General features: G+C 45.1%; 1 protein-coding gene across 1 annotated transcript; it reads right to left on the reverse strand.

Moving 5' to 3' along the window:
- Positions 1-1,245: 1,245 nt before the first annotated feature.
- TM2D3 (TM2 domain containing 3) lies at positions 1,246-25,274 on the reverse strand. Its single transcript, XM_077472763.1, has 6 exons — positions 25,124-25,274; positions 20,585-20,677; positions 14,667-14,824; positions 12,575-12,755; positions 11,186-11,261; positions 1,246-5,448 (listed from the first exon to the last, which is right to left on the reverse strand). The coding sequence occupies exons 1-6, from the start codon at positions 25,203-25,205 to the stop codon at positions 5,283-5,285; spliced, it is 756 nt and encodes a 251-aa protein (XP_077328889.1). The 5' UTR covers positions 25,206-25,274; the 3' UTR covers positions 1,246-5,282.
- Between the last annotated feature and the right edge of the window lie 2,463 nt (positions 25,275-27,737).

Raw genomic sequence — 27,737 nt, forward strand, 5'->3', positions numbered from 1 at the left:
ATTTTTGCTTGTATATGATTGGATGAGGGACATCAGCACAGCTCCCCCTCATTTACTAAGTTTCGGACAGCTGCACTTGCAGAATGCAGTCTAATGCCTTTAGTAAATCAACCCCAATGGGATATCCACTATATTACCAAAAGTATTGGGACGCCTGCCTTTATGTATACACACATACATTATATATATATATATATATATATATATATACATACATACACACACACACACACACACACACACACCTTTAATGGTGTCCTAGTCCAAAGGGTTCAATATTGAGTTGGCCCACCATTTGCAGCTATAAGGGCTTCAACTCTTCTGGGAAGGCTGTGCACAAGGTTTAGGAGGGTGTCTATGGGACTATTTGACCATTCTTCCAGAAGCGCATTTGTGGGGTCACGCACTGATGTTGGATGAGAAGGCCTGGCAAGCAGTCTCCACTCCAATTCATCCCAAAGGTGCGCTGTTGGGTTGAGGTCAGGACTCTGTGCAGGCCAATCAAGTTCCTCCACCCCAAACTGGCTCATCCATGTCTTTCGGGTGTAAAGATTAAAGCGCACCTGAAGTGTGTGAAATGCGTCTACCAGGTACTTTGTTCCTATAATGTCTTAATAAAGAATTTTGGATCAGTATAGTGATTTCTTCTATTGCTATTGCACATGGAGGCGAGCCGGGGCAAGCACCCATTGGATCCATCAGCGGCAGCGATTGTGTGGCTGCATAGCCATCCAATCACTTCCACCTCACTGCTGGCAGGTGGCTTGTCAGATGATAGAGATAGATCTCTCTCTCACACAAACAAACACTCTCCCAGTGGCTGACATGTACTTCAGTAGGAAGCTCCACCTGAGATAGGATGAATATCAAAATACAAAAAGGAACACAAGGGGGTGCCAGCTAAGTGCAGCACCAATGGTTTTATTCAGATTAAAAAGCCAAAAGCAAACTCACAGAAATATATTATAAAGAGTTTATGTGCGGCCATGCCAGATTGGACTTGGTTTCCTCACTGAAAACACCCCAATGTTCCAGGAAGTGAGGAGAGCCACTGTGTAACACAGGGTAGGATGTGATGTCACACCTGGAGTGGGCTGGTTGCTATGGTAACACATTTCAGAGCACCTATTGGCTCCTTTCTCAAACCAACAGGAGCCAATAAGTGCTCCGAAAGTTTAATGTATCCATCCATCTATCCTAGAATTACCCAAATTACAACAAACAAAACAACAAGGCACGCTGCAGTTGTATTTACATTAAATATTTATTTTCAAGTATTTTTTTGCATATACAAGTGTAACAGCGAAAAGGGATCTTGGAAAGGACAGATGTTTGGTTGCATTCTGTAAAAGCTGTATGATAAAACAAAGTCAAGAATGGTTCCAAGAGACCACCCAAGATCAACACCGGCCATTTATTGGATGCCCACAAATCTAAGGTTAGTACATATAGGCACCAATATCACTTCTTACCATGTAACAGATGGTTATATGTTTACTTATTATAAACTTGTGTTACAAAATTGAAACAGCTATTTACATTTAAAAAAATTATTAAAAAAAAAGTTTTTTGCCAAACTATGGGCTCATTCAGATGTGTGGCCAGGGGGCAGTAAAATCAGGCAGCTGAGCAGCAGTTTAAGGGCCCCCTGACCGCCCACCTGATCGAGAACAGGCAGCTGCTTAGGACTGTACGCTTGCTACGGCAAAAGAACCATTCCAGCTGGCGAGGCTGCAGTATGACCGCATGCAAAGAACATAAAAATGCGGTGGTTTGGCGTTTTAAAGGGTTACAATCAGGCAGTGGGGAGATGACAGATCTTTTCCCAGCTGCCCATCAACCGGCCTCTGAAAAGAGATCTATTGCAGATAGATCTCAGAGGAGCAGCAAGCGCCGCCATGTCTGAACGAGCCCTTATGTGGTTATTACAAGTATTAAAAGCATTCAGTGCATTACTTTTTTTTTTTATTATTATTATTTTGCACACCTTTGTTTTAAATATTCCTCCATATTTAAGTGGGGACAAACCTGTCTAGCAAGAGTGACAGCAGAATGATTTGGTACAAACTAGCATGTCCAGGGGTGGTTTAGCCAGTAGAGTGACCTTATATTGTTTAAAAAATTTCAAAATTGTGACTAAAGGGTAACCAATGAAAGCTCACCCTTGTAGAGTCAGTTTATCCCAAACACTTTGCTGGAGGAAAGTATAAAAATTAAGGGTGGTAAAATTAAAAGGCCCTCAAATACTGAATACTAGCAGTACAAGTGTTCATTATCACAACAGAATTATCGGTGGGACAGTGTACCTTGGCACAGAATATAAAATCTCTCTCCAGCTATACACAAACACTGCTTCATTCTCCAGTCAAACAGCATTAATCATGGAGCTCCCGGCTATAACCACAGCCATCTATACTACACTAGAAGAAAAATAAGCATCCAGTGACAATACATAAAAATAGAAAGCTTGGTAAGCCATATACAATAGCCCGCTGTACTTGTGTATTAAGGCTAAACAGGTCAGAAATAAAATAAACTGGAGTTTTACATTCTATAGCAGTAATAGATTTCTGGACCTGCAGTGTGTTCTCTGTGCGATTTCATTAGACCGGTAAAGTGGTTGTAATCCCTTCCATATACCCAGTGAAGCGATTAGCATCAGGTGATACACAGAGATGAAACAGACCATCCTACATAAGTTGTACCCATTTAGCTGCAGTCTTCTCTACATCTGTTCAAAGTCTAGAATTTATAAAGCTCAGCTGAGCGGTCAGAGAGCTGAAATGACACTCCAGAGCTCAGTGAGGAAAGCTCTGACAGCAACTGGAGGGAAGGAAAGCAGCCCCTCCACACAGGAACAGAGCTGAGGCTTTCGATCAGCTGGAGATCCCTCCCTGTCACCATTTTTCTCTTGGTGTCAGGAAGACTTGTCTAAAAGTGATTCATGCTGTTAGAAAAGGAATGAAGCAGCAGACTAAGTGACAGTGCTCTTACCTGAGACAAGTACACACTATAGAGTGATATTCTTTCTTCATATTTCATGTCTGAGGCTTACAACCACTTTAAACATGATTTAGAACTTTAAGCATTTATTTTTTTTAAAGGGAAGCCGTCATAAAACAAAAGAAAATAGGCTGTCATCACTGGCTACTCTGAAAATGCTAGTTTCTCAGCTGTCATGTTGACAATTTTTCTGCAATCCTTTGAGACAGTGGGCTAGTTGTCTGTTATGCTGGCTCACTGGCTTCAGTTATTTTTGTGAAATGACCTTCATCATGTAAAACAGACCAGGAAAGTCCCAGAAACTCCAGACATTCTTTTCTGCATACTTGTTTTGGGTCACTAGGGTCCATTTACTAAAAGGCAAATGGCTGTTCACTTTGCAAGGTCATTTTAACAAGAGGTTAGTGAATGAGATGAAGCTCTGCTGACTTCCATCATCCAGTCACATACAAGCAAAACAAAATGCAGTGTTTTTTTTTTTTTTTTCCTTCCCGTGATTGGGTATTATTGTTACTTATAGTTTCATAGTTAAACTTGTATAGCACTATTAATTTAGGCAGCACTTTAGATATATATTGTACATTCACATCAGTCCCTGACCTCAAGGAGCTTACAATCTAAGGTCGTGAACTCACATTCACACACACACACACACACACACACACACACACACTACAGCCAATTTAGACAGGAGCCAAGTAAAGTGGCAGCAAAGCCTCCCCCCCTCCCCATGTACCTACAGATAAGCCTATAATAAAGATTACCTGTATGTAAAGTGAATATCTCCTAAACTTGCACAGTTTTAGGAGATATTCACACTGCATGCAGCCCATGACATCAATGGCACATGCGCTTTGAAAGGACAGCATACCTGTGCCATGGCCATGCCTCCCGCGTGCATGTGCGGGAGTGATGTCATTGCAGCTCGGCCAATCAGACGGCAGGAGCATGCAAACCCGGAAGGAAGACCAAGTGAAGATGGAAGCTCTGTGAGCAGTGACAGCGCACCGATGGAAGGCTTCGTTCTAAGGAAAGCATTTAATCATGTGCTAGAATATGATGCATACTAGCACATTATGCCATTGTCTTACAGGGGTTTCTTTTTCCTTTTTTTAAAAGGCTGTGGTTTACTACTGCTTCAACCTACCAGCATGTCTGGGAGGAAACCGGAGTACCTGGAGGAAACCTACACATCCTCTACAAATGTCACCATATTTATTAAGCTCTGAGGAAAATTGCAAACCTTTAGTAAATCAACGCAACAAACCAAAAGCAAGTATGCAAAAAAAGAATGTCTGGCTTTTCTATGACTTTTCTGATCTGCATATTAGATGCCGGTCATTGACACAAACAACTGAAGCCAGTGAGCCAGCATAACCGCTAGGCAACCAGCATTTTCTGAAGTCAGCAAGACCAGCTTCTCTATGCATCTCATAACAGGTTTTATGTATATAGGTCATTTAAAAAAAAAAAAAAGAAAAAAATATTTTTTTAAATAAAAATGGGCATACTTGGACTACTCTGCTTTTTTTCTGCCATCACTTTTCTTTGTACTACGTCCCTTTGTGCTCAGCTCTGTTCCCATCTAAATGTTGCAGGATGTCTTGGTATTTAATGAGATTTGCTTGAGTTCAGTACCAATCGTTAGTCAAGCGACACTGACTACCAACTAATGTGACCCCTCCCTTGGATTCTACGGTCGTCTTTAGCAGCAGAGCTCACCTCTGTTCTCTTTCAGTTATGAACTCATGTGAAAGCAAAATGAAGCTGGGGTTGCCATCCTTCCCTCCAGTACTGCGGATAAGAAGCATTTCAAGTGTGATCATGCATATACATTTATACTGTGCATTACAATTACATTCTACAATTCCCTAATTCCATGCAACGTGGAAGAGGCCTAAAAACATATCAGACAGAAGTAACAATGTTATTTTTCTAATTCATTTTGTATTTGGTAACTAAGCTAGTAAACAGAATACGGTTCCAACAACAAAATTCTGACAATACATAGATGCCATCATTTGAACACATACCAAACTCAGAAAAACACATCAGTTAGCTGTGCAAACAGTATATTGTAGATTTCAAAGAAAGGAAAACCGTAATTTTTTTAAACTAAAAGTTCCAAGAAACATCAAAGTTCTTTGAGTCAATTTGACCTTAATGAAAAGGCAGATTAAGTACAGATACTGTACATTATGTAAAATATACAAAACAGAACAAACTGAAGCATTTAAAAAAAAAAGCTGGGGCTTGTTCTCTCTTTTGGAGCCAATAAGCTAAATATAAAGAGATCCATCTGCAGGTCCAACATATCCAACACAAATTAAAAACACATCTATCAAAGTCCAAATTCCCAGGCCTCCGAAACTGAACAACTTTCCTAGTCCTTCTCTCCACTGGCCCAAGTAAAACCGATCGGCACCAAATCCTCCGAGAGTGATACTGCAAAATACAAGAATGCAAACATAATACAGTATCTGTAAAACATACTGCATCTGTGAATAGAATCCAATACAGATCCTAGAGCATACTGAAATATTAAACATTCTAAAGAGCCACTGGTATGCGATAGAAGGCACCTCTAAGTCTAAAAGCTATGGGCATGAAAGTACACCTGTTATGGAAGGAATATGGGGGCTACCATTGCTGGCCTGCTTATAAAAATTCAAGCTGTCTGGGTGTGTCTGATTTCTAAGTCACAGAGTAAGAATACAATTCATTATCTTTGTGCTTGCCTGAGGTTAGTCTCTAAAGTATTAAACCAGAGTATCTACATGACAACCAAGCAATTAGGATTCATCAGTAACGGTGGCCTCCATTTAATGATAAGCCGACTTTAAAGAGACCCTGTTACCAAATTAAAAATGCACAGAAACCCCCCCCCCCCCCCCCCACAAAAAAAATAGGATTTTTATAACAGCTTACCTGTAAAATTCTTTTCTTTGAAGTACATCACAGGACACGGAGCCATAGTAGTTACTATGTGGTTTATAGGCCACCTTCAGGTGATGGACACTTGCATACCCTAAAACAGGGGGTCCACTCCCTATAACCCCTCCCACTACTGGGAGTACCTCAGTTTTTGTAGCAAAGCAATACACATGTATACCAGAAAGAAGGGAGGAACCTCTGTGCCCTGTGATGTACTTCAAAGAAAAGGATTTTACAGGTAAGCTGTTATAAAAATCCTATTTTGTTATCGTACATCACGGGACACCGAGTCATAGTAGTATATGGGATGTTCCAGAGCAATGCCAACTGAAGAGAGGGAGACAACAAAATTAGGGCACCATGAGACCAGAGGACTTATACTGCTGATATCCTCATGAACATTTACATCTATTTGATAGAATCTAGTAAATGTATGGACAGAAGACCAAGTTGCAGCCTTGCAGATTTGAGCTGCGAAGGCTTGGTGATGCACTGCACAGGAAGCACTAACAGCCCTGGTGGAGTGCACTTTAATTTGAACAGGTGGAATTCTCTTTGAACCATAAGCTTGAACAATTACTTGTCGAATCCATTTAAAAATAGTAGATTTCAATGCTGCCTGTCCTCTTTTCGGACTGTCAGGCAACACAAATAAAACATCAATTTTCCAAATCTGAGCAGTGGCCTTCAAGTAGACTTTGATATCTCTCATGACATCAAGAGAATGTAGTGATTTTTCTTCCGCAAAACAGGGTTCTGGGAAAAATGAAGGCAGAACAATATCCTGGTTTAGATGAAAACCTGATACTACCTTTGGTAGAAAGTTAGGATGAGGATGCAATATAACCTTATCCTTGTGAATAATTAAATATGGCTCTTTACAAGAAAGAGCAGCCAAATCTGATACCCTTTTTGCAGAAGATATGGCTAACAGAAAAAACAGTTTCCTTGTCAGGAGGACCAAGGGAATATGTTGTATTGGTTTAAAAGGCCGTTTCTGTAATGCCAATAGAACTAAATTCAAGTCCCAAGGGTTCAAAGGTGACCTAACCAGAGGATTAAGCCGTGTTACCCCCTGAATAAAGCTACGAACCAAAGAATGCGAAGCAAGTGGTCATTGAAATAATACCACCAAGGCCGAAACATGGCCTTTAATAGTACTCAAGGCCAGCTTTATTTCTAACCCCATCTGTAGAAAGGCAAGGATTCTACCCATGACATATTTCCTGGGGTGCCAACCCCTGGATTCACACCAGGAGACATATGCCTTCCAGACTCTATAATATATGACTCTGGAGGCCGGCTTCCTTGCATAACCAAGGTAGACACCACTGAACCTGACAGCCCACGCTTCTTCAGAATGTGGGTCTCAATAGCCAAACCGTTAAATTTAGCGTTTGTAAGGTAGGATGAAATACCAGACCTTGTGAGAGAAGGTCTGAAAGTGGCGGTAGAGTCCATGGGACCCCTACTGCCATCTTTACGATCTCTGTATACCAAGATCTCCTGGGCCACAAGAATCACAGACTTCCCTTCCTGCTTGATCCTGCAAAGAAGTCGTGGAAGCAGCAGAACAGGAGGGAATGCATAAATCAGTGGAAACTGATTCCACTGGATTACCAGGGCATCTGTTCCACATGCCAGCCAAACTTTTGTTCGACACAAAGTTGTCGATCTTTTTGTTGAACCTGGATGCAAAACAGATCCACGTTCGGAGCTCTACATTTTTGACATATTGTCAGAAAGATGTCGGGGTGAAGAGACCATTCTCCTGGGAACTCAAATATTACTGCTGGTGACTCAAGTATTCCACCTGCCAAGTCTCTATTCCTGGAATGAACACTGCCGATAGGCAAGGTATATTGTTTTCTACCCAAGTTAGGATATGATTCACCTCTCTGGGCCACAGGACTTCTCGTGCCCCCTTGGTGATTGATATAGGCAACTGTGGCATTGTCGGATTGGATCCTGACAGGACAATTCCGTAGCCTGAACGTCCAGGCCCTCAGGGCCAGTCGTGCTGCCCGAACCTATAGAATATTGATGGCCAAGGTCATTTTTGATTTGGACCATTTCTCTTGGATAGTTGCTTTTTCCAGGATTGCTCCCCAACCCAAAAGGCTGGCATCAATCGTTACCACCTTCCAGGTAACTGGTAGGAAGGATTTTCCTTTCTGCATATTCTTGGCTATCAACCACCAACTGAGGCTTTGGCGCACCTTTGGAGACAAATGCACTGGGAAGTCTAGAGCTTGGACTTTCTTGTTCCAAGCTGATAGAATACTGTTTTGCAGTAGTCTCAAATGAAATTGAGCATAAGGAACGGCCTCGAACGAAGCCATCTTTCCCAACAACCTCATGCAAAGTAGAATAGAAGGATTCTTCTTTGCTATGACCGCCTGAATCAGCTCCTTTATGGTGCTGATCTTTGCCTGGGGCAAGAATACCCTTTTCTGGGCTGTATCTATGATCAGACCCAAGTACTCTAATCTCCTTGATGGATTTAAGGAAAATTTCTCTTGGTTGAGAATTCCACCTAGGTATTCCAGGTAGTTGACTGTGGGGATCGTGATCATACTTTGGTCTAAGCGGGCTACCGACTGGTCTATCAAAAGCAGATTGTCCAGGTAAGCTATAATCGTTATACCTTGAGCCCTTAATCTGGCCAGGACCTTTGTAAACACCCGAAGTGCAGTAGCTAGACCAAAAGGCAGAGCTACAAACCGAAAACGGAGATTTTCTACCTCGAAAACAGATATATTTCTGATGAGCGGGGAAAATAGGCACATGGAGGTATGCATCTTTGATGTCGATTGACACCAGAAGTTCTCCTCCTTGTAGGTTGGAGACAACTGATAAAATTGATTCCATGAAAAAAAGCGGATATTCAGGAAACGGTTTAGATCTTTGAAATCTAGAATGGGTCCGACATCTCCATTTGGTTTTGGCACCATGAAAAGGTTTGAATAAAACCCCAACCCCTGCTCTTCCATGGGGACCACCATGATCACTTTTTGAGACAAAATACGGTCCAATGCTTGAAAGAGAGATCTTTTTCTCTGGATCCTTGGGGGATGTTCGATCTGAGAAAACGAGGAAACGGGAACTCTCAGAACTCTAGTTTGTAACCTAGAGCTATTGAGGAGATTACCCATCTGTCTCGAAACTCCTCCTGCCAGACCCACGAGAACTGCAGAAGTCTTCCCCCCACTCGAGCGAGCGGGGGCACCCCTTCATAAAGAGGCTTTAGTATTTTGTTTTGTAGGTTTCCTTCCCCAGGACTTCTTTAGTCCTTGGGGTTGACCATGAGGTTTACCTCTTTAACCTGATGGCCCTGGCACTGGAAAAGGAGCTTGTTTAAATGAAAGACGTTTACTCCTTTTCTTAACTAGCAAAAGGGTACTTTTTCCACTTGAAATTGTTTGGATTTATCCAAATCATCCCCAAACAGCCATTCACCACAGAAAGGAAAACTAGACAGGAGTTTTTTGCATGGCGCTTTGGCTGGCCTATTTTTCAACCATACGATTCTATCTTCCCCCCTCACAGCGGGTTCAGTTAAAAAACCTTCAAGGGCGGGGCCCCTTTTTAAATCGGAGTTTACACTCACTTAGACCTGTATAGCACCCCGCCAGGAAGCTTTATGGCTGAAAAAAAAAAAAAACAGAGCACTGGATCCCGGGGTCCAGCTCTCAAAAAGAGTTACAGGCTAAACCTCATTTCTTCCACCAATTCAATTTGGCCTAAAAAAAAGACACTTTGAATGGATCCGGCTGCATAACTTGCCCCAGCAAAGATTACCCCAGTGGAGCTTGGCATAGCACATCTTTACTCGTGACCAACACCTTAAGACACTGGGGAAAAAAAACTCAGATATTCCCAGTAATGGGAGGGGTTATATAGAGAGAGTGAACTTCCTGTCTTAGGGTGTGCCAGTGTCCATCACCTAAAGGTGGCCTATATAACCCACATAGTAACTACTATGGGTCTGTGTCCCATGATGTACGAGAAAGAGCAAATTTCTTTCCTGCAACCATAGAGCAGAGCAGGTGGATGACAAATCCGTATTCGCTTAGTTTATGTAGTAGTAGACACGGACACAGCCTGCACTCCAGGCCAGGTGTAAAACAGACTCTGCTGTCCATTTACACCCGACTACCTCCGACTAGATGAACTGATCCCTTTCTGTCTTTCACAGACCAGATCTGAGGTAGGCGAGTGTAAACAGACACAGGTCCGTTTACACCCGCTGGTCCATGGGAATAAATGGACCATCCAATCAGGTTCTCCTGAACAACCGACAGGCAGACCTGATGGGAATGGTTGTGTGAAAGGGGCTTTACTTTAATGGATTAGAAAAATAGAAATAAATTACAAATAAAATCAGCAGCAAATTATAGCTATGGGGCGGAAGGCAAAGCAAGAGTAGAACTATAGGAAAAAAACTTGGTTTTCATTATGGATACAGCAAGGGAAAGTTATAACCCCTGTGAGATTTTTTTTTTTTTCACCATCTGTGTCCCATTGAAAAGATTTCCCTTTACTTCTTGCTCTATAGACAAACAGAAAGTGAGGAAATTCCTGCAAACTAAGGGAATCTCTTGGGGCTCCCCAGGTCACCAGAACTAGTGTCACAATTGGAAGATTTCCCCTCTACTACTTTTCTGGGGACAACCCAAAATTTGGGATTTTCTTTTACTTTCCCCTTCAATGATAATGGTAAACAGGACAGAAACAGCAGTGAAACAAACTGACATGAGTTTTAATCTCTCTCCAGTTTTGCCTTTAGTTCTAGTTTAATTAGGGCTAATCAGTAAATTAGGTTAAAATTAAAGAGAGAATACAATAACAAGCTAAATGTTTCTGAATTCAGAGCAGAGTGGTCACTCTCATGTAGGATGTGCCGGATTGCACTACAGAGGGTCATCAATAAAAAAACGAATCAATAAGCACCTTGCTACGTCCTGCCTACTGCTTTTTGGACAGCACTGCCTGCTACTGAAACCCAATGGGGGGTATACGAAGGCAAATTTGCTTCACTCAGGGAATTTCTTTGAGGTTTGCGCATCACATAGTAACTAAGTTATTTAGGCTGTCATAAAGGACTCTTTAGCTATACTTTGCTGATTTGTGTGTGCTTATTTTTCATACCTGCCTGCAGGTGACCCTTTCGTTCTAGAATATCCTATGAAGGATAAACCATATGCGGTAGTAGTTACAAAATACAACAAAAAAATGCAGTCATTACCTTAGTGCAAGTGCCGTGGACCATTTGTAACCTCCAGTCCAGTTACAATATAACATCTTTGGAAACACACGCCTACCTGCAAAAAACAAAACAAAAAAAACACTACATATAACTACCACCAGTCATACCAGCTTCAAAGATATCACAGAACTGTCTAACAAGTAAAAAAATAAATAAATACTCTTTGCTACAATACCCAGCATTTTTCTTAAAATTTAAAATTAGAATATATATATATATATATATATATATGTATGTATGTATGTATGTATGTATGTATGTGTAATACACACACAGTGAGCTAAAATACATGTTACCAGGTTTAACCCCATAATGACCAGGGCATTTTTTGCGATACGGCACTGCGTCGCTTTAACTGACAATTGCGCGGTCGTGCAACGCTGTACCCAAACAAAATTGATGTCATTTGTTCCCCACAAATGGAGCTTTCTTTTGGTGGTATTTGTTCACCTCTGCCGTTTTTATTTTTTGCACTATAAAAAAACAAAAACACTTGAGACCATTAACATTTATACAGCAATCAGTGCTATAAAAATGCACTGATTACTGGGTAAATGTCACTGGCAGGGAAGGGGTTAACAGTGGGCGATCAAGGGGTTAAATGTGTTCCCTGAGGAGGTGTTTCTAACTGTGGGGGGGATGGGACTGACTGGAGGAGGAGACAGATCGTTGTTCCCAATTACTATGTAAAGCAGATCTGTCTCTCCTCCCGTCAGAACAGGGATCTTTCTGTTAACATGGACAGATCCCCACTCTCGCTCTCTGTGTAGCAATCGCGGATGGCTGGCGGACATGTGCATCGGCTCCGGCCTCGTGCCTCAGGCAGTGCTCACCCGCCCCCTAACGCTCTTAAAATGCCCGACGTACACCTACGGCAATTTGCCCAGGAGAGCCAACCTGCCGCAGTATAATGACAGCGGCTGGTCTTTAAGTGGTTAATTAATGTGAAAGCCAGCAGCTTCCCTGGACTTTAGTCTAAAATGTTACTAGAAAATAGTTTCTAAAATGCTCTGCCAGTGTTCATATTTTCTGGGACTCCCATTTAAAAAAGGAAATCTAAAGTTTTGAAAGCTTGGATATTAGATACATTTATGATTAGATTAATGACACACGCTAAGCTCTTCAATATATACAAATGCTTGGTTGCAGTGTTACGATGTGCAAAAATGGAAAAGCACACCAATTTGCCAAAATCTGACACAGCAGCATGCTTCATTTGTATGATCCCCATGGGCAGTCCATATGTCTACCAGAAAGCTTGGTGCCAGGGCTGATGCTACTGTCTTTACACAAGCACTGCATCCTCCACCACACTAATCCTGTGTGTGCTAATCCGTATGACACAATACTGACAGTGCCTTCCCATACCTAAACAATGCACATGGTCCTTTACAGTGCAGGTGGCATTGTAACGTTGTCGAGGACAGGCCACGGTCTTGCAGATGCTAGAATTAGATTTACTACACTCATAGTCAGAAGGTGGGAGCTGCCAGCAAAACTGACAGGTCATAGTGATAGTGAAGTTTTCCTGTTTTTGATGGTTGTCGTCCTGTGCACAAAACAATAAGGAAGAAGGTGAGACATACACAGCTAATTAAGCCCTTTAAGATAATCACATAGTCAACAGAATTTTACAAAGATCCGTAACAAAAGGATTTTTTGGCATATCATTACACAGTGGGGTTCATGAACTAAAACTGGAGAGTGCCAAATCTGGTGCAGCTCTGCACAGAAACCAATCAGCTTCCAGGTTTTATTGTCAAAACCTAATTGAATAAGCTGAAGTTAGAAGCCGATTGGCTACCATGCAGCTGCACCAGAGTATGTAGTCTGCAGTTTTAGCAAATCAACCCCAGTCTATCTCCAGCAATAAAAAAAATAAACTGGGCAGTCTGCCAAGAATCAAAACATTCTTTATCAGTTGAACTTAAGTATAAACATTGTAACAATTTGTCAATGAAATAGACTTTATAAGTGAAAAAAAGTTTAACCACTTCGCGTCCAGGCCAATTCTGACATTTCTCTCCCACATGTAAAATTCATAATTTTTTTGCTAGAAAATTACATAGAACCCCCAAACATTGTATATATATATTGTTTTTAGCAAAGACCCTAGAGAATACAATGGCAGTTGTTGCAACTTTTTAACTCGCACGGCATTTGCGCAGCAATTTTTCGGACATTTTTTATTTTTTTTTTGGAAAAAAAACAGTATAGTTAGCCTAATTTTTTTGCATAATGTGAAAGATGAAGATACGCCGAGTAAATAGATACCCAACATGTCATGCTTCAAAATTGCACGCGCTCGTGGAATGGCGCCAAACTTTGGTATTTAAAAATCCCCATAGGCGACGCTTTAAATTTGTTTACTGGTTACATGTTTTGAGTTACAGAGTTGGTCTACAGCTAGAATTATTGCTCTCGCTCTAGCGTTCGCGGCGATACCTCACATGTGTGGTTTGCACACCATTTTCATATGTGGGCGGGACTTACGTATGCGTTTGCTTCTGCGTACGAGCTCACGGGGACAAGGGCGCTTTTTTTTTTATTGTTAATTTTGCTTTTTTTTTTTAGTTTGACACTTTAAAAAAATAATAATAATTAGATTACTTTTATTCCTATTACAAGGAATGTAAACATCCCTTGTAATAGGAATATGGCATGATCGGACCTATTTACAGTGAGATATGGGGTCAATAAGTCCCCTCCCGCCGCCCGTTAGAACGATCAAGCGGTGGAAAAGCCGCTATGATCGTTCTTATGCTGCAGGAAATCGCTGGCTGAAAAATGCAGATATCTGAATGATGTCTGTAGCCTCAGGCATCATTCAGATATACCCCGGAAATTCAAGAACGTCCCAGGACGTCCACCCGGCACAAAGTGGTTAACCACTAAAACACTAAACCTATTTCTGACATTTGTTTTTTTTGCTAGAAAATTACTTAGAACCCTCAAACACATACAATATTATATATATATATATATATATATATATATATATATATATATATATATATATTTTTTTTTTTTTTGTAGACACCCTAGAGAATAAAATGGTGGTTGTGGCAATATTTTATGTCATGCTGCATTTGTGCAGCAGTCTTTCAAATGCAATTTTTTTGGGAAAAAATTACTTTAAAACACAAAAAGAAAAAACAACTAAGGAGTAAAATTTGTCAATTTTTTGTGTATAATGTGAAAGATTTTACGTCGCAAGAATGATCTTTTTACTCTAAGCAAAAAAAAAAAACAAAAAAAAAAAAGCGATTCTCATTTTGACCAGAACCGTGCAGCTCTAATAGAGAGCGATAGTAAAAATGCAGAGCAAAGGCAAGGGGAATAGCAGAGGATTTGCAGGGCAACGGCAAATAGGAAAACATTTCAACAATGATACCCAACATATTCATTAGATCTCAGAAGATATAATTTTCAAGCTTTCAACATGTAGTAATTTCCTTACCACACACATGACCTGAGGTTTAGCTGTACAGTCAAAAATGACAGGTTTTCCATATATACAAGAATGGTTTGTTTTGCACGTCATACAGTCAGCAGGTAACTTGTTGCAGAGGTCATTGCTTGGACATTTAGTTATATAATCAGGTGCGGGTGTGACTTCTGAAAAGAAAAAAAAAAAAGAAAAACAGTACAATTTAAGAAACAAGGTTTGTTCTATTATCCATCACAAAAACGGTCTATTCAGACACACAGCCCAGCTCGGCCCTGGCCCCCCTTCACAGGTTTTTACTAAAAGCAGGAGATAATGGATCCCACCGCCCTCAGCCAAGCCTGTAAAGAGAGACAGGAGAGGGGAGAAGAGCTGCTGCAGACGTGGACAGCACTGAATCAAAAGCAGGTTCAGGTGAGTTTCTGGGGGGGGGGGGGGGGGGGGGGCTGGGAGGAAAGCCACTATTAAAAGTTTTTTTTTTACCTTAATGCAAGGTAATAAAAACTTTTACCTTTAGAACCACTTTAAAGCCTAAATCAAATTTAGGCAAGCCAGAGATGAAGCCATTTTCTTTCCTGTAACCCAAAGAAAATAAATAAATAAAATCGCTCAATTTTCCCCATCAACACACAGTGAGCACTAACGTGTTCTGCCAGCAGGGAGGCTTTCCTGCCTTCCCGAATGCCACTGACAGTAAATCGCATGCAAATAAGCCAACAGGCTGGTTGTACTGAAGTCAATCAATGCATCAACTTAAGTACAACCAGCATGTCCATAGTACCTGCTGAACTAGCTGATTTTGGATTCATCTATGGCCAGCTTTAGATTTACTGGTAACTCTGAAAAAGTACAACTTCACCACCACCACCACCACCCCCAACCCCCAGTTGGGGAAGTTAAAATAAATAAATAGGATTTTTATAACAGCTTACCTGTAAAATCCTTTTCTTTGAAGTACATCACGGGACACAGCGCCATAGTAGTTACTATGTGGGTTATAGGCCACCTTGAGCACTCCCTATATAACCCCTCCCACTACTGGGAGTACCTCAGTTTTGTAGCAAAGCAAAACACATGTATACCAAGAAGGGAGGGATCTGTGTGTCCCATGATGTATTTCAAAGTAAAGGTTTTTACAGGTAAGCTGTTATAAAAAAAATCCTATTTTCTTATCGTACATCACAGGACACAGAGCCATAGTAGTTACTATGTAGGATATCCCATAGCAATGCCAACTGAGGGGAGGGAGACAAAAAAAAGTAGGGCACCAAGAAACTAGAGGGCTAATACTGCTGCCTGCAGTACACTGCTCTCAAAGGCGATATCCACATGACCTTTTACATCTACTTGATATAATCTGGTAAATGTATGGACTGAAGACCAAGTTGCGGCCTTGAAGATCTGAGCCATGGAGGCTTGGTGATGCACTGCCCAAGAAGCACTAACAGCCCTGGTGGAATGCACTTTTGCGCTCGAAAGAAGCCACCATCTTTCCCAATAACTTCATGCAAAGTCAAATAGAAAGATTCTTCTTTGTTTTGACCAACTGAATCAGTTCCTTTATGGAACTGATCCTTTCCTGGGACAAAAATACCCTCTTCTGAGCTGTATATATGATCAGCCCCAAGCACTGCAATCTCCTTGATGGTTTTAAGGAGGATTTCTCTAGGTTGAGAATCCAACCTAGTTATTCCAGGTAGCTGACTGCGGTGACCAAAGTTTGGTTTAAGCAGGCCATCGATTGATCTATCAAGAGTAGATCGTCTAAATAGGCTAGTATCGTTAAAACCTTGAGCCCTTAGCCTGGCTAAAAGGAGGAGCCAGGACCTTTGTAAACACTCGAGGTTCAGTAGCTAGACCGAAAGGCAGAGCTACAAACTAGAAATTAAGATTTTCTACCTCGAAGCATAGACATTTCTGGTGAGCGGGGAAAATGAGCACATGGAGATAAGCATCCTTGATGTCGATTGACGCCAGAAGTTCTCCCCCTTGGAGGATGGAGACTACTGATCGGATTGACTCCATGCAAAAAGAATGGATATTCAAAAATGGGTTTAGATCTTTGCGATCTAAAATGGGTCTGACATCCCCATTTGGTTTTGGAACCGTGAAAAGGTTTGAATAGAACCCCAAACCTTGCTCTTCCAATGGGACCATCAATATCACTTTTTTGAGACAAGAGATGATCCAAAGCTAGAGAGAGAGAGAGAGAGACTTCTTTTTCACTGGATCTCTGGGAACGTTTGATCTGAGAAAACGAGGAGAAGGGAACTCTAGTTTGTAATCTAGAGAAATTGAGGAAGCCACCCATCTGTCCTGACATTGTTCCTGGCAGTAACAAAAAACTGGCCACTGCCCACACCCATAACTGGCCTTCACAGGGAGGAGCTCATGGAGGGCATATACATATAAAACAAAGACAATTCTATAGCTCAACTCACCAACCAAATTAACATGTCTGTCTAACCGTCTGTTAAAAGCAGGGGTTTAGTTAGCACACAGACCCCTTTGAAAACTGTAGAAGCCTTCCCCCCACTCGAACGAGGGGGGGGGGGGGGGGGGTCGCACCTTCATAAGGAGGCTTTAGTATTCTGTTTTATGGGTTTCTTCCCCAGGTCCTTTTTTTGGCCCTGGGACTGACCCTGAGGTTTACCTCTTGAACCTGATGATAGAGGCCATAGTGATTGCCTGGAGGCTGATGCCCCTGATACTGGAGAAGACGAAGCACGTTTAAAAGAAGAATGCTTAAGCTTCTTAACCGGTAAAAGGGAACCTTTTCCCATTAGAAATTCTTTGGATATACTTACCCAGATCGTCTCCAAACAACCGTTCACCATGAAAAGGGAAAACTGGCCAAGAGCTTTTTGCATGGCGCTTCAATTTTGAAGCAATTGACCAATTTTTCAACCATAGGATTCTATGCACATTTACCAGCCCTAGCATGAGCCGTGAGGCCTGGAGAATAGAATCTTCCATAGCATCTACTGTAAAACTCAACGCTTCTCATATTCCAGCCAAATCCAGGAATAACCGAGTACCTCTATAAACTGGTCCTTTAAAGCGGAGGTCCACCCTAAAATGGACCTCCGCTCATCGGAACCCCCCCCCCCCCTCCGGCGCCACAATTGGCACCTTTCAGGGGGGAGGGGGGTGCAGTTACCTGGATAATCCAGGTAACTGCACCCACTTCCGGGATAGCTGTCTGCGGAAAGGGGCGTAGACTACGCCCCTTTCCGCAAGTGCCCCGCTGCCTGCTGGGAAACACACAGTTCCCAGAGGCAGCGGGGACCGTCCGGATTGCGCCGCGCGGCTCGCGCATGCGCAGTAGGGAACCGGGAAATGAAGCCAAAAGGCTCCATTTCCTGATTCCCATACCCAAGATGGTGGCGGCAGGACCCGACAGACGACCTAGCGATCGGCTTCGGGTGCCGACATCGCGGGCGCGCTGGACAGGTAAGTGTCACTATTTTAAAAGTCAGCAGCTGCAGTATTTGTAGCTGCTGGCTTTTTAAAAAAAAAAAAAATAAAAAAATAAAAAAAAACGCGGAGTCCCGGTGGACTCCCGCTTTAAGGAATGAGATACTCCGATCGCTGCCAGCGCAGGTTAAACAACTGAACCTACAAGTGAAATATAGTTTTTAAAAAAGGAACCCCAACTTCTTATCCGTTGGATCCTTTAGCATATGAGCATTGTCTACTGGACAAGTCAGGTTTTTATTTGCAGAGGATATAGCAGAGTCAATTGCTTGAGTTCCCCATTTCTTATAAAACTCTTCCTGCATAGGATAAAGTATTGAAACATTTTTTGGAGGCAAAAACGGTTTATCTGGGTACTCCTACTCATAATACATTAGCTTCCTTAGCCATGAATGTATAGGAAAAGAATGAACAGACTGGGGAGGCTTTAGTGAACCCAAACCAGTGGGCTCATCGACTGACTGCGTTATTGGCAGTAAAAATGTGGAGTGGACCAATTCAGTGAGAGACTGTACCAATAATCTTTCCTGTGAACCTGACACTTCTGTATCAGGCGCTTCAGAAGAGGAGACTTCAGCCTCTTCCTGGGCCTTTGAAAGAAATTCGTCATCTCTCGCTCCTTGTTCCTTAGCAAGAGGTAATATAGTAATATACACAGGGGCTGCAGTGTTAAGAGCAGCTGAAACACTTGCCCTTCCTGATGGCTCACTCTGATCAGCCATATTACTCTCAGGGGAGGATGCCATCTTTACTGAGATGGATCTAGGCTTCTGTGTGACTGTAGCAGTCCTCTTTTTTTTTTTTTTTTTTTTTTTTTTTTTAGGTGTTTTTCACCCCCCTTCCGACCATAGCCAGATGCACAAAGCAGGAGGTACTACCAGAAGGGATGCATCCACTGCTTGAGCAATAGTCCAGCCCCATCACTGCTATTAATGCTCAGCCTGATGTAGTAGTAAATGTGTGACTGCCTGTGTCACCAAACCTCTTATATGCCACCTTTGCTCGTGTCCCTCCTGCAGCATGTAACAGCACAAATGGTGCCTTTTAAAACATACCTTCCCACGCTGGACGTTGTAGGATGCCAATGCTGTGCTAAGCCTCCCCTCAGGCCCTTCCTCTCTTTCTTAAAAATAGCTTTTTCCAGGGTCGAACGCGGGCTCCTGATCCTATGGGATCCACAGGGAGGAAGGAGCAATGGCGAGGGGGGTCTGGAAGATGCTGAGCGGCGTGCCGTTGGCACTTTTTTATTCTCTATTTCTTTTTTTTATTTCTTGTGGAGCTCTTTCCCCAAGAAGAGGGGAATAAAAAACAGCACAGGGGGGCATCTGGTGGGGAGAGGGAACCCCCCCACACTTACCAGCTGTCCGCTGCTTGGCCAGAGGAAGAAGAAACTGCTGCTTCCTAGACACAACGTGGGCTTTCTGAGAAGCATTAGACGGTAAGTGCGCAATACAGCCCCCAGGCATGACAACACTCACTAAATTTAAAGGAGATAATCATAAAAATGTAAAACATTTCCTATAAAACGCCACTTACCTTTCCCGCCACAGGATTTTCTGTGGTAAAATCAACAGACCCAATCTTCCCCCTTCATGGTGGGTTCCGTTAAACCTTCAGGAGCTGGAGATCCCCGAGGAAACCCACAATCCTGGACCTGTAATAGCAGCACTGCCAGTAAACACTTTTTGGCCTTAATACCAATAAGTAATGGATGCAGGGTCCAGCTCTCTAAAAAGAGAAGTGTTACAGGCAAGACCTTGTTTCTTTGGATACGTGGCCCGGGTACCACTCAATTCAGCCAAAAAGACACTTTGAATAAATCCAGTTGCATGACTAGCCCCAGCAATGATTGCTCCAGTGGAGCCCAGCACAGCACATCTTCACTCGTGACCAACACCTTAGACACTGGCGAATAAATTGAGGTACTCCCAGTAGTGGGAGGGGTTATATAGGGAGTGCACTTTTTGTCTTAGGGCGTGCCAGTGTCCATGACCTGAAGGTGGCCTATAACCCACATAGTAACTACTATGGCTCTGCGCCCCGAGATGTACGATAAGAAAGTCAGCAGAGACACTTACCTGCTTAGGAAGCACACGATGTCGGCACCCCAGCTGATTTTCGGATCAGCTGACAGGTGCTGCCGCCACCATTCATGTCAAAGGGAAACAGCAGTGAAGCCTTTCAGCTTCACAGCCAGTTCCCTACTGTGCTGCGCATTCTAACTGGCCCAGCGGTGGTGGAAGCTGCAGTGTTGTCTCCTGGAAGTAGGAAAGGGTAGCTGTCAAAAAACAGGTACCCATTCCTCCTTCCCCCCCGAAAGGTCCCAAATGTGGCAGCAGAGGGGGGAATAAGCAGATAAGCGGAGGTTCCACTTTTGCATGGAACTCCGCTTTAAAGTTTTTGATAGGAAAACACAAATCTGTGTGTGCCAATCTGAAACTGGTAATACTGACCTGCAACTTTGGTGGTAGGTGGAACAGAAGAGGACAAGGGCTGATCTTTTAGGGCCTGTGCAGCAGCTTGGAAGTGCTCAAAACTCAAGGATCCTGAAAAAAAAAAACAAAAAAAAAAAAAAAGAATGATGATGTTTAGCACGTGGTGTTTTTCAGTTAACATACAATATTTGTATTTCAAAGGGTCTACACAAAAGGTTTACTCTTCTTTCATTGAGATTACACAATCAGATTTACTGCCCTGTAAAAAATATGTAAACATCCCTTGTGACAGCAATAGGCAGTGACCAGTAATCAGTTACCCCAGATGTCTACTCTGCCCTTGAAAGCATCTGATCACACCAAGATCGGTGTGATCAGATGCTTTCAGTATTGAAAAAGCATTAGGGGAAATCAGAAGTGACGAAAATGCTTGTTGCTTCCGGTTTCCTATATCATAGTGGTCATCGGGAACCTCCAGTCCTTGACAAGCTCTGTGTGAAGATTGGCCAGATTCATTCTGGGCTCACCAGTGAGACAGTAGAGCTCGGAGAGTCATCGGTGGACGGGGTGGGGCAACCCTTCCTGCCTCCTATAAAAGCAAAGGTCCACCCACCCCACAAAAAATGTAGTTAGCAGCTACAAATAATGCAGCTGCTGACTTTTAATATATGAACACTTACCTGTCCAGGGAGCCCACGATGTCGGCACCCCAGTCCATCGGGATCGGCTGTTGGGTGCAGCCACCAACATTGCTGGTAAGGGAACCCAGCAGTGAAGCCTTTCAGCTTCACAGCCGGTTCTCTACTGCGCATGCGAGAAGCGTGCTGTGCTTTCTAATTGGCCCGGCAGTGGAGGAGAGCCAAGCTTTGCCACGGCACTATCTCCAGAAGAGGGGAAGGGGACCTGAAATGTGGCACACACAGGTGGGGGGCGGGGGGGGGGGGGGGGAGAGGAGATAAATAAGGGTTCATTTCACACTGATTTGGATCAACCCCAACATTCAGGGGCTTTCTAACAAGTTGGGTCATCTTAAGGTCATGGCTTATGCAGACAACCTCTTTCTGGTCTCCAATCCTGACGTGGCCCTCCCTAATCTAATGTCCCCTTTTCAACACTACAGGGCTCTCTCCAATTACCAGACAAATTATTCCAAAGACGTACAAGCAGAAAGTGTATAGAGGGGATCCTGATGTGATGGAAGACTCATGTATGGGTGGGTTGTTACATAAGCAGGTGACTGATGTGAAGCCACTTTCTTTAACCACTTCGCATCCAGGCCAATTCTGACATTTCTCTCCTACATGTAAAATTCATAATTTTTTTGCTAAAAAAATTACATAAAACCCCCCAAACATTACATATGTTTTATTAGCAAAGACCCTAGAGAATACAATGGCGGTTGTTGCAACTTTTTATCTTGCACGGTATTTGCGCAGCAATTTTTCAAACACGTTTTTTTCAGAAATAAAAAACAGTTTCATGCTTTAAAAAAAAAAAAAAACAGTAAAAAGTTATCACAATTTTTTTGCATAATGTGAAAGATGAAGATACGCAGAGTAAATATGGAATCATGGAATGGCGCCACACTTTGGTATTTAAAAATCCCCATAGAGGACGCTTTCAATTTTTTTACTGGTTACATGTTTTGAGTTACAGAGGAGGTCTAGGGCTAGAATTATTGCTCTCGCTCTAATGTTCAGCAGCGATACCTCACGTGTGGTTTGCACACCGTTTTCATATGTGGGTGGGACTTACGTATGCGTTCGCTTCTGCGTACAAGCTCACGGGGACAGGGGCGCTTTACATTTTTTTTTTTTTTATTGTTAATTTTACTTTTTTTTTTTTTTAAATTATTAAATTTATTCCTATTACAAGGAATGTAAACATCCCTTGTAATAGGAATATGGCATGATCGGACCTATTTACAATGAGATATGGGGTCAATAAGACCCCACATCTCACCTCTAGGCTGGGAAGCCTAAAATAAAAAAAACACGATCACGGCTTCCCAGCCGAGGCGGCGCCGTTAATCGAATGCAGAGGCCGGGCGTGGCATCATAACATCATGCCCGGCCTCCGAACGATCATAGAGACTCCAGCGACCATCTGGCCCGCCGGAAATCTCTATGATCACCATCCAGGGGCTGGCGGATCCTGTGTCCGACTCACCGATGGAAACGGTGAGTCAGTAGAAGCACCGGAGGGCGGCGGGAGGGGCGTCATCTGCATGCGAGCTCAGCGGGACGGGGCGTGTTTAAAAAATGTATTTTACCTTTTATTTTTACACTGTTCTTTTAAATGTAAACATCCCTTCTAACATCCCACCTAGGTAGAGAGTCTCTGACAGAGACTCTTTACCATGTGATCAGCCGCGTCCAATCACGGCTGATCACACATGTAAATAGGAAGAGCCGGTGATCTGCTTTTCCTCACTCGCGTCTAACAGATGTGAGTAGAGGAGAGCCGATCGGCGGCTCTCCTGGTGGGGGGGAGTCTGTGCTGATTGTTTATCAGCGCAGCCCCACTCGGATCCCACCCAGGACCACCATATTGCCGCCCAGGACCACCAGGGATGCCCCCACACTGGACCACCAGAGATACCCCCCCAGACCCCAAGGGAAATGCACATCTGTGCCCAGGCAGCTGCCAATCAGTGCCCACTTGCAATGCCTACCACTGCCAGCAGGGATGCCCATCAGTGCCACCCATAAGTACCCATCTTTTCATCCTTGCAGGGCCACCGATAAGTGCCCACCAGTGCCGCCTATCAATGCCCATCAGTGCTGCATATCAGTGTCACCTTATCAGTGCCCATCAGTGAAAGAGAAAAACTGATTTACAAAATTTTATAACAGAAACAAAACCAAAACTTATTTTTTTCAAAATGTTCGGTCTTTTTTTATTTGTTTAGGAAAAATTAAAAGCCACAGAGGTGATCAAATACCACCAAAAGAAAGCTCTATTTGTGGGAACAAAATGATACAAATTTCGTTTGGGTACAGTGTAGCATGACTGCAAAATTGTCATTCAAAGCGCGACAGCACTGAAAGCTCAAAATTATCCCGGGCAGGGAGGTGTATAATTGCCCTGTATTGAAGAGGTTAAAAAAAAAAAAGCTATGGGCGGAAGTGACGTTTTTACTTCGCTTCCGCCCTGCAATGGAATGGAGATGGGTTGGGGGATCATCTTCCCCCTCACTCGTCACCATACCCAGCATGTGCGGCGGAGGGCACCGGAGCGAGGCGGGAGGGGAAGAATTTCCACCTAGGTGAGGGAATCTGTTTGCCAGAAAAGAAGGAAAGGAGGAGGGCGCACTGACCTTGTGCAATACCAGATGATAACCTAGATGTATGACGCGTTTCAAGGGCGCATCCTTTTCCTCAGAGACTGAAAAGGGTGCGCCCTTGAAACGCGTCAGTATCCAGGATATCGTCTGATCCTCACAACATCAGGTCTGGTTTGCTGGTGTTCAGAGATGCTGTTACATTATTTGACAAGCCTTAAAGCGGTTCTGCACCTAAAATAAAATATTAAAAGCCAGCAGCTACTAATATTGCAGCTGCTGACTTTTAATAAAATCACACTTACCTGTCCCAGGGTCCAGCGATGTCGGCGGCAGATGACGAGCGATCGCTCGTTTCGCTGCTGCCCCCGCCGCCATCCTCTGTCAGGGAATCGGGAAGTGAAGCATTACAGCTTCACTGCCCGGTTCCCTACTGCGCATGTGCGAGTCACGCTGTGTGTCTCTTATGGTCCCCCGCTGTGTCTCTGGGAACTGTGTGTTTCCCAGAACACAACGGGGGGGGAGGGGGGGGGCGTCTGCGGCGGTCTGGCCGGAAGTGGGTGCAGATACTTGGATTATCCAGGTAACTGCACCCCCCTCCCCCCTGAAAGGTGCCGATTGTGGCACCGGAGGGGGGGGGGGGGGGAGGGATCAGATTAGCGGAACTTCCCCTTTAGGGTGAAGAACCGCTTTAACTTCATGCTCGTTTGTGAGTATAAAAACATTGTTTTTATGCTTTAAATACAAATTTGCCATTGGTAATGCACAAGGTCGGTGCGCCCTCCTTCTGCCCTTCTTTCCCGGGTACAAGAATACCCATTATTCTGAGGAGGGCTGTACAACTATAGGCATAGCGCGAATGTAAAGAGTTGGTCGCACCACGTATTACAGACCACACACCAAAGCACAGGAGATTATTTCAGTCTCGGTTTGCCCCCACTGGAAGATTTCCCCACTAGTCCTGTTCTGGGGACAACCCAAACCTTCAGGGATAAGAGTCACCAGGATACATACAGAGGGTGAATCTCCCTAATGGGGACACAGAAATACAAACCTGGCCGGGGTTCTAACCCATCTCTATAGTGCTGTACAGCGTGCAGAGTCTGTGTTATCGCTCCCCCGGGACTCACTTCTGCAGTGTACACCAGATCACTATGACAGAGATGAACCCTCCATCCCCACCCTATGAGGACACAAAATCCTGTCATTGTACCATCCGCTCTACAGGAAGAGGAACGCGCACAGGCACTCCCCCTTGTACGGAGAACACTTACCGCGCCCAGAGAAAACATACAGCTGTGATAGGAAGAGCACCACTCTACACAACCGCTTCAGGACCGCTGACAGTTCAGCCATGTTTCTGGGACAAGGAGCTTCCTCCGTGCGCACTGCGCAGCCGCACCCAGAGCAGGACACTGCGTCTCACGCCTCGTTCTGAGAACACACGCACCACATTGGGCGGGGCTTTGTACGGGGTTCTTGTGTAGTAAGAATAGTGGGCGGGCCGGTGTACGGGGTTCTTGTGTAGTGGGCGGGGCTGCGTGGGAATCTCCAATGTAGTGGGTGGGGCTGTGTATGGGAACTCTAGGGTAGTTAGTATAGTGGGAGTGACTATCTAATTGGAATCTATTGTAGTTTGTAGTGGGTGGGATATGTATAGAAGCTCCGTTGTAGTAAATATAGTCAGTGTTCAGAATCAGCGACCCATCAGCAGACATCCCAACCTGCAGAAACCTCAGGGAGGTGGCAAACTCATTTCAGGGAGATGGCGATTCGCGCTCGCAAACGCCCCAAACCCCACACGGCAAAATATTATTGAAATCACTATTTCAATATTTTTTCTCAGTGCTTCTGGGGAAGGGGTCAGTAGTTTTTTTTTTTTTTTTTATAATCGTTTTTTTTTGGTAGGGCAGGAGAGAGTGGTGTCAGTAGTTTTTGTTATTTTTTACACTTTTTCATTTTTTTTTAGAAATTTTTTAAATATTTTGGGGGGCTTTGGTGAGATGTCAGGGGGTTAAACAGACCTCTGACATCTCCCCTTTGAGACAGACAAAGGGACTGAGGACGCAGATTCCCCGGTTCCTTTCTCAGCACTAAAGATGAAGGAACAGGAAACAGAGGCCCCTGTCCATTTATAAACTGAGCAGAGTAAACACAGTTTACTCTACTCAGTAATCACAGGAGCGATCTCGCTCACTGTGTCCATTACTAGTTCCCCCGCAGCTGGCAGGAGTGGAGAGGAGCCGGCTGCGGGGGATGAGGGGGGCCGGAGGAGAACGGGGGCGGAGAAGGACATGGTGGGGGCCGGAGGAGAACGGGGGGCGGAGAAGGACATGGTGGGGGCCGGAGGAGAACGGGGGGCGGAGAAGGACATGGTGGGGGCCGGAGGAGAACGGGGGCGGAGAAGGACATGGTGGGGGCCGAAGGAGAACGGGGGCAGAGAAGGACACGGCGGGGGGCGGAGAGGGACATGGGGCCTGGAGGAGAACGGGGGCGGAGAAGGACATGGCGGGGCCCGGAGGAGAACGGGGGCGGAGAAGGACATGGCGGGGCCCGGAGGAGAACGGGGGCGGAGAAGGACATGGCGGGGCCCGGAGGAGAACGGGGGCGGAGAAGGACATGGCGGGGCCCGGAGGAGAACGGGGGCGGAGAAGGACATGGCGGGGCCCAGAGGAGAACGGGGGAGGAGAAGGACACGGCGGGGGCCGGAGGAGAACGGGGGCAGAGAAGGACACGGCGGGGGCCGGAGGAGAACGGGGGTGGAGAAGGACACGGCGGGGCCCAGAGGAGAACGGGGGCGGAGAAGGACACGGCGGGGGCCGGAGGAGAACGGGGGCAGAGAAGGACACGGCGGGGGGCGGAGGAGAACGGGGGCGGAGAAGGACACGGCGGGGGCCGGAGGAGAACGGGGGCAGAGAAGGACACGGCGGGGGGCGGAGGAGAACGGGGGCGGAGAAGGACACAGCGGGGGCCGGAGGAGAACGGGGGCAGAGAAGGACACGGAGGAGGCCGGAGGAGAACAGGGGCATAGAAGGACACGACGGGGGGCAGAGAAGGACACGGCGGGAGTCGGAGGAGAACGGGGCGGAGAAGGACACGGAGGGGGTCAGAGGAGAACGGGGGCGGAGAAGGACACGGAGGGGGTCAGAGGAGAACGGGGGCAGAGAAGGACACAGAGGGGGCCGGAGGAGAACGGGGGCAGAGAAGGACACGGAGGGGGCCGGAGGAGAACAGGGGCAGAGAAGGACACGACGGGGGGCAGAGAAGGACACGGCGGGAGTCGGAGGAGAACGGGGCGGAGAAGGACACGGAGGGGGTCAGAGGAGAACGGGGGCAGAGAAGGACACAGAGGGGGCCGGAGGAGAACGGGGGCAGAGAAGGACACGGAGGGGGCCGGAGGAGAACAGGGGCAGAGAAGGACACGACGGGGGGCAGAGAAGGACACGGCGGGAGCCGGAGGAGAACGGGGGCGGAGAAGGACACGGAGGTGGTCGGAGGAGAACGGGGGCGGAGAAGGACACGGAGGGGGTCGGAGGAGAACGGGGGCAGAGAAGGACACAGAGGGGGCCGGAGGAGAACGGGGGCAGAGAAGGACACGGAGGGGGCCGGAGGAGAACAGGGGCAGAGAAGGACACGACGGGGGGCAGAGAAGGACACGGCGGGAGCCGGAGGAGAACGGGGCAGAGAAGGACACGGAGGGGTCGGAGGAGAACGGGGACGGAAAAGGACATGGAGGGGGCCCGAGAGGCGCACACAGAGCAGCTGGGGATGATTGGTGCGGCTGGAGGGACAGCTGTGATCACCGATCTCCCTGTATAGCTTTTTAGCTGACAGCCACGGGAGGGAGTGAAGGAGAAGCGGCTGTCAGCTAAAAATCGAAAACAAAGG

Source organism: Lithobates pipiens, unplaced genomic scaffold (assembly GCF_037356315.1).
Source record: "Lithobates pipiens isolate NorthernLeopardFrog02 unplaced genomic scaffold, aLitPip1_a1.2 Scaffold_8, whole genome shotgun sequence".
In the NCBI taxonomy this organism is placed as follows: Eukaryota; Metazoa; Chordata; class Amphibia; order Anura; family Ranidae; genus Lithobates; species Lithobates pipiens.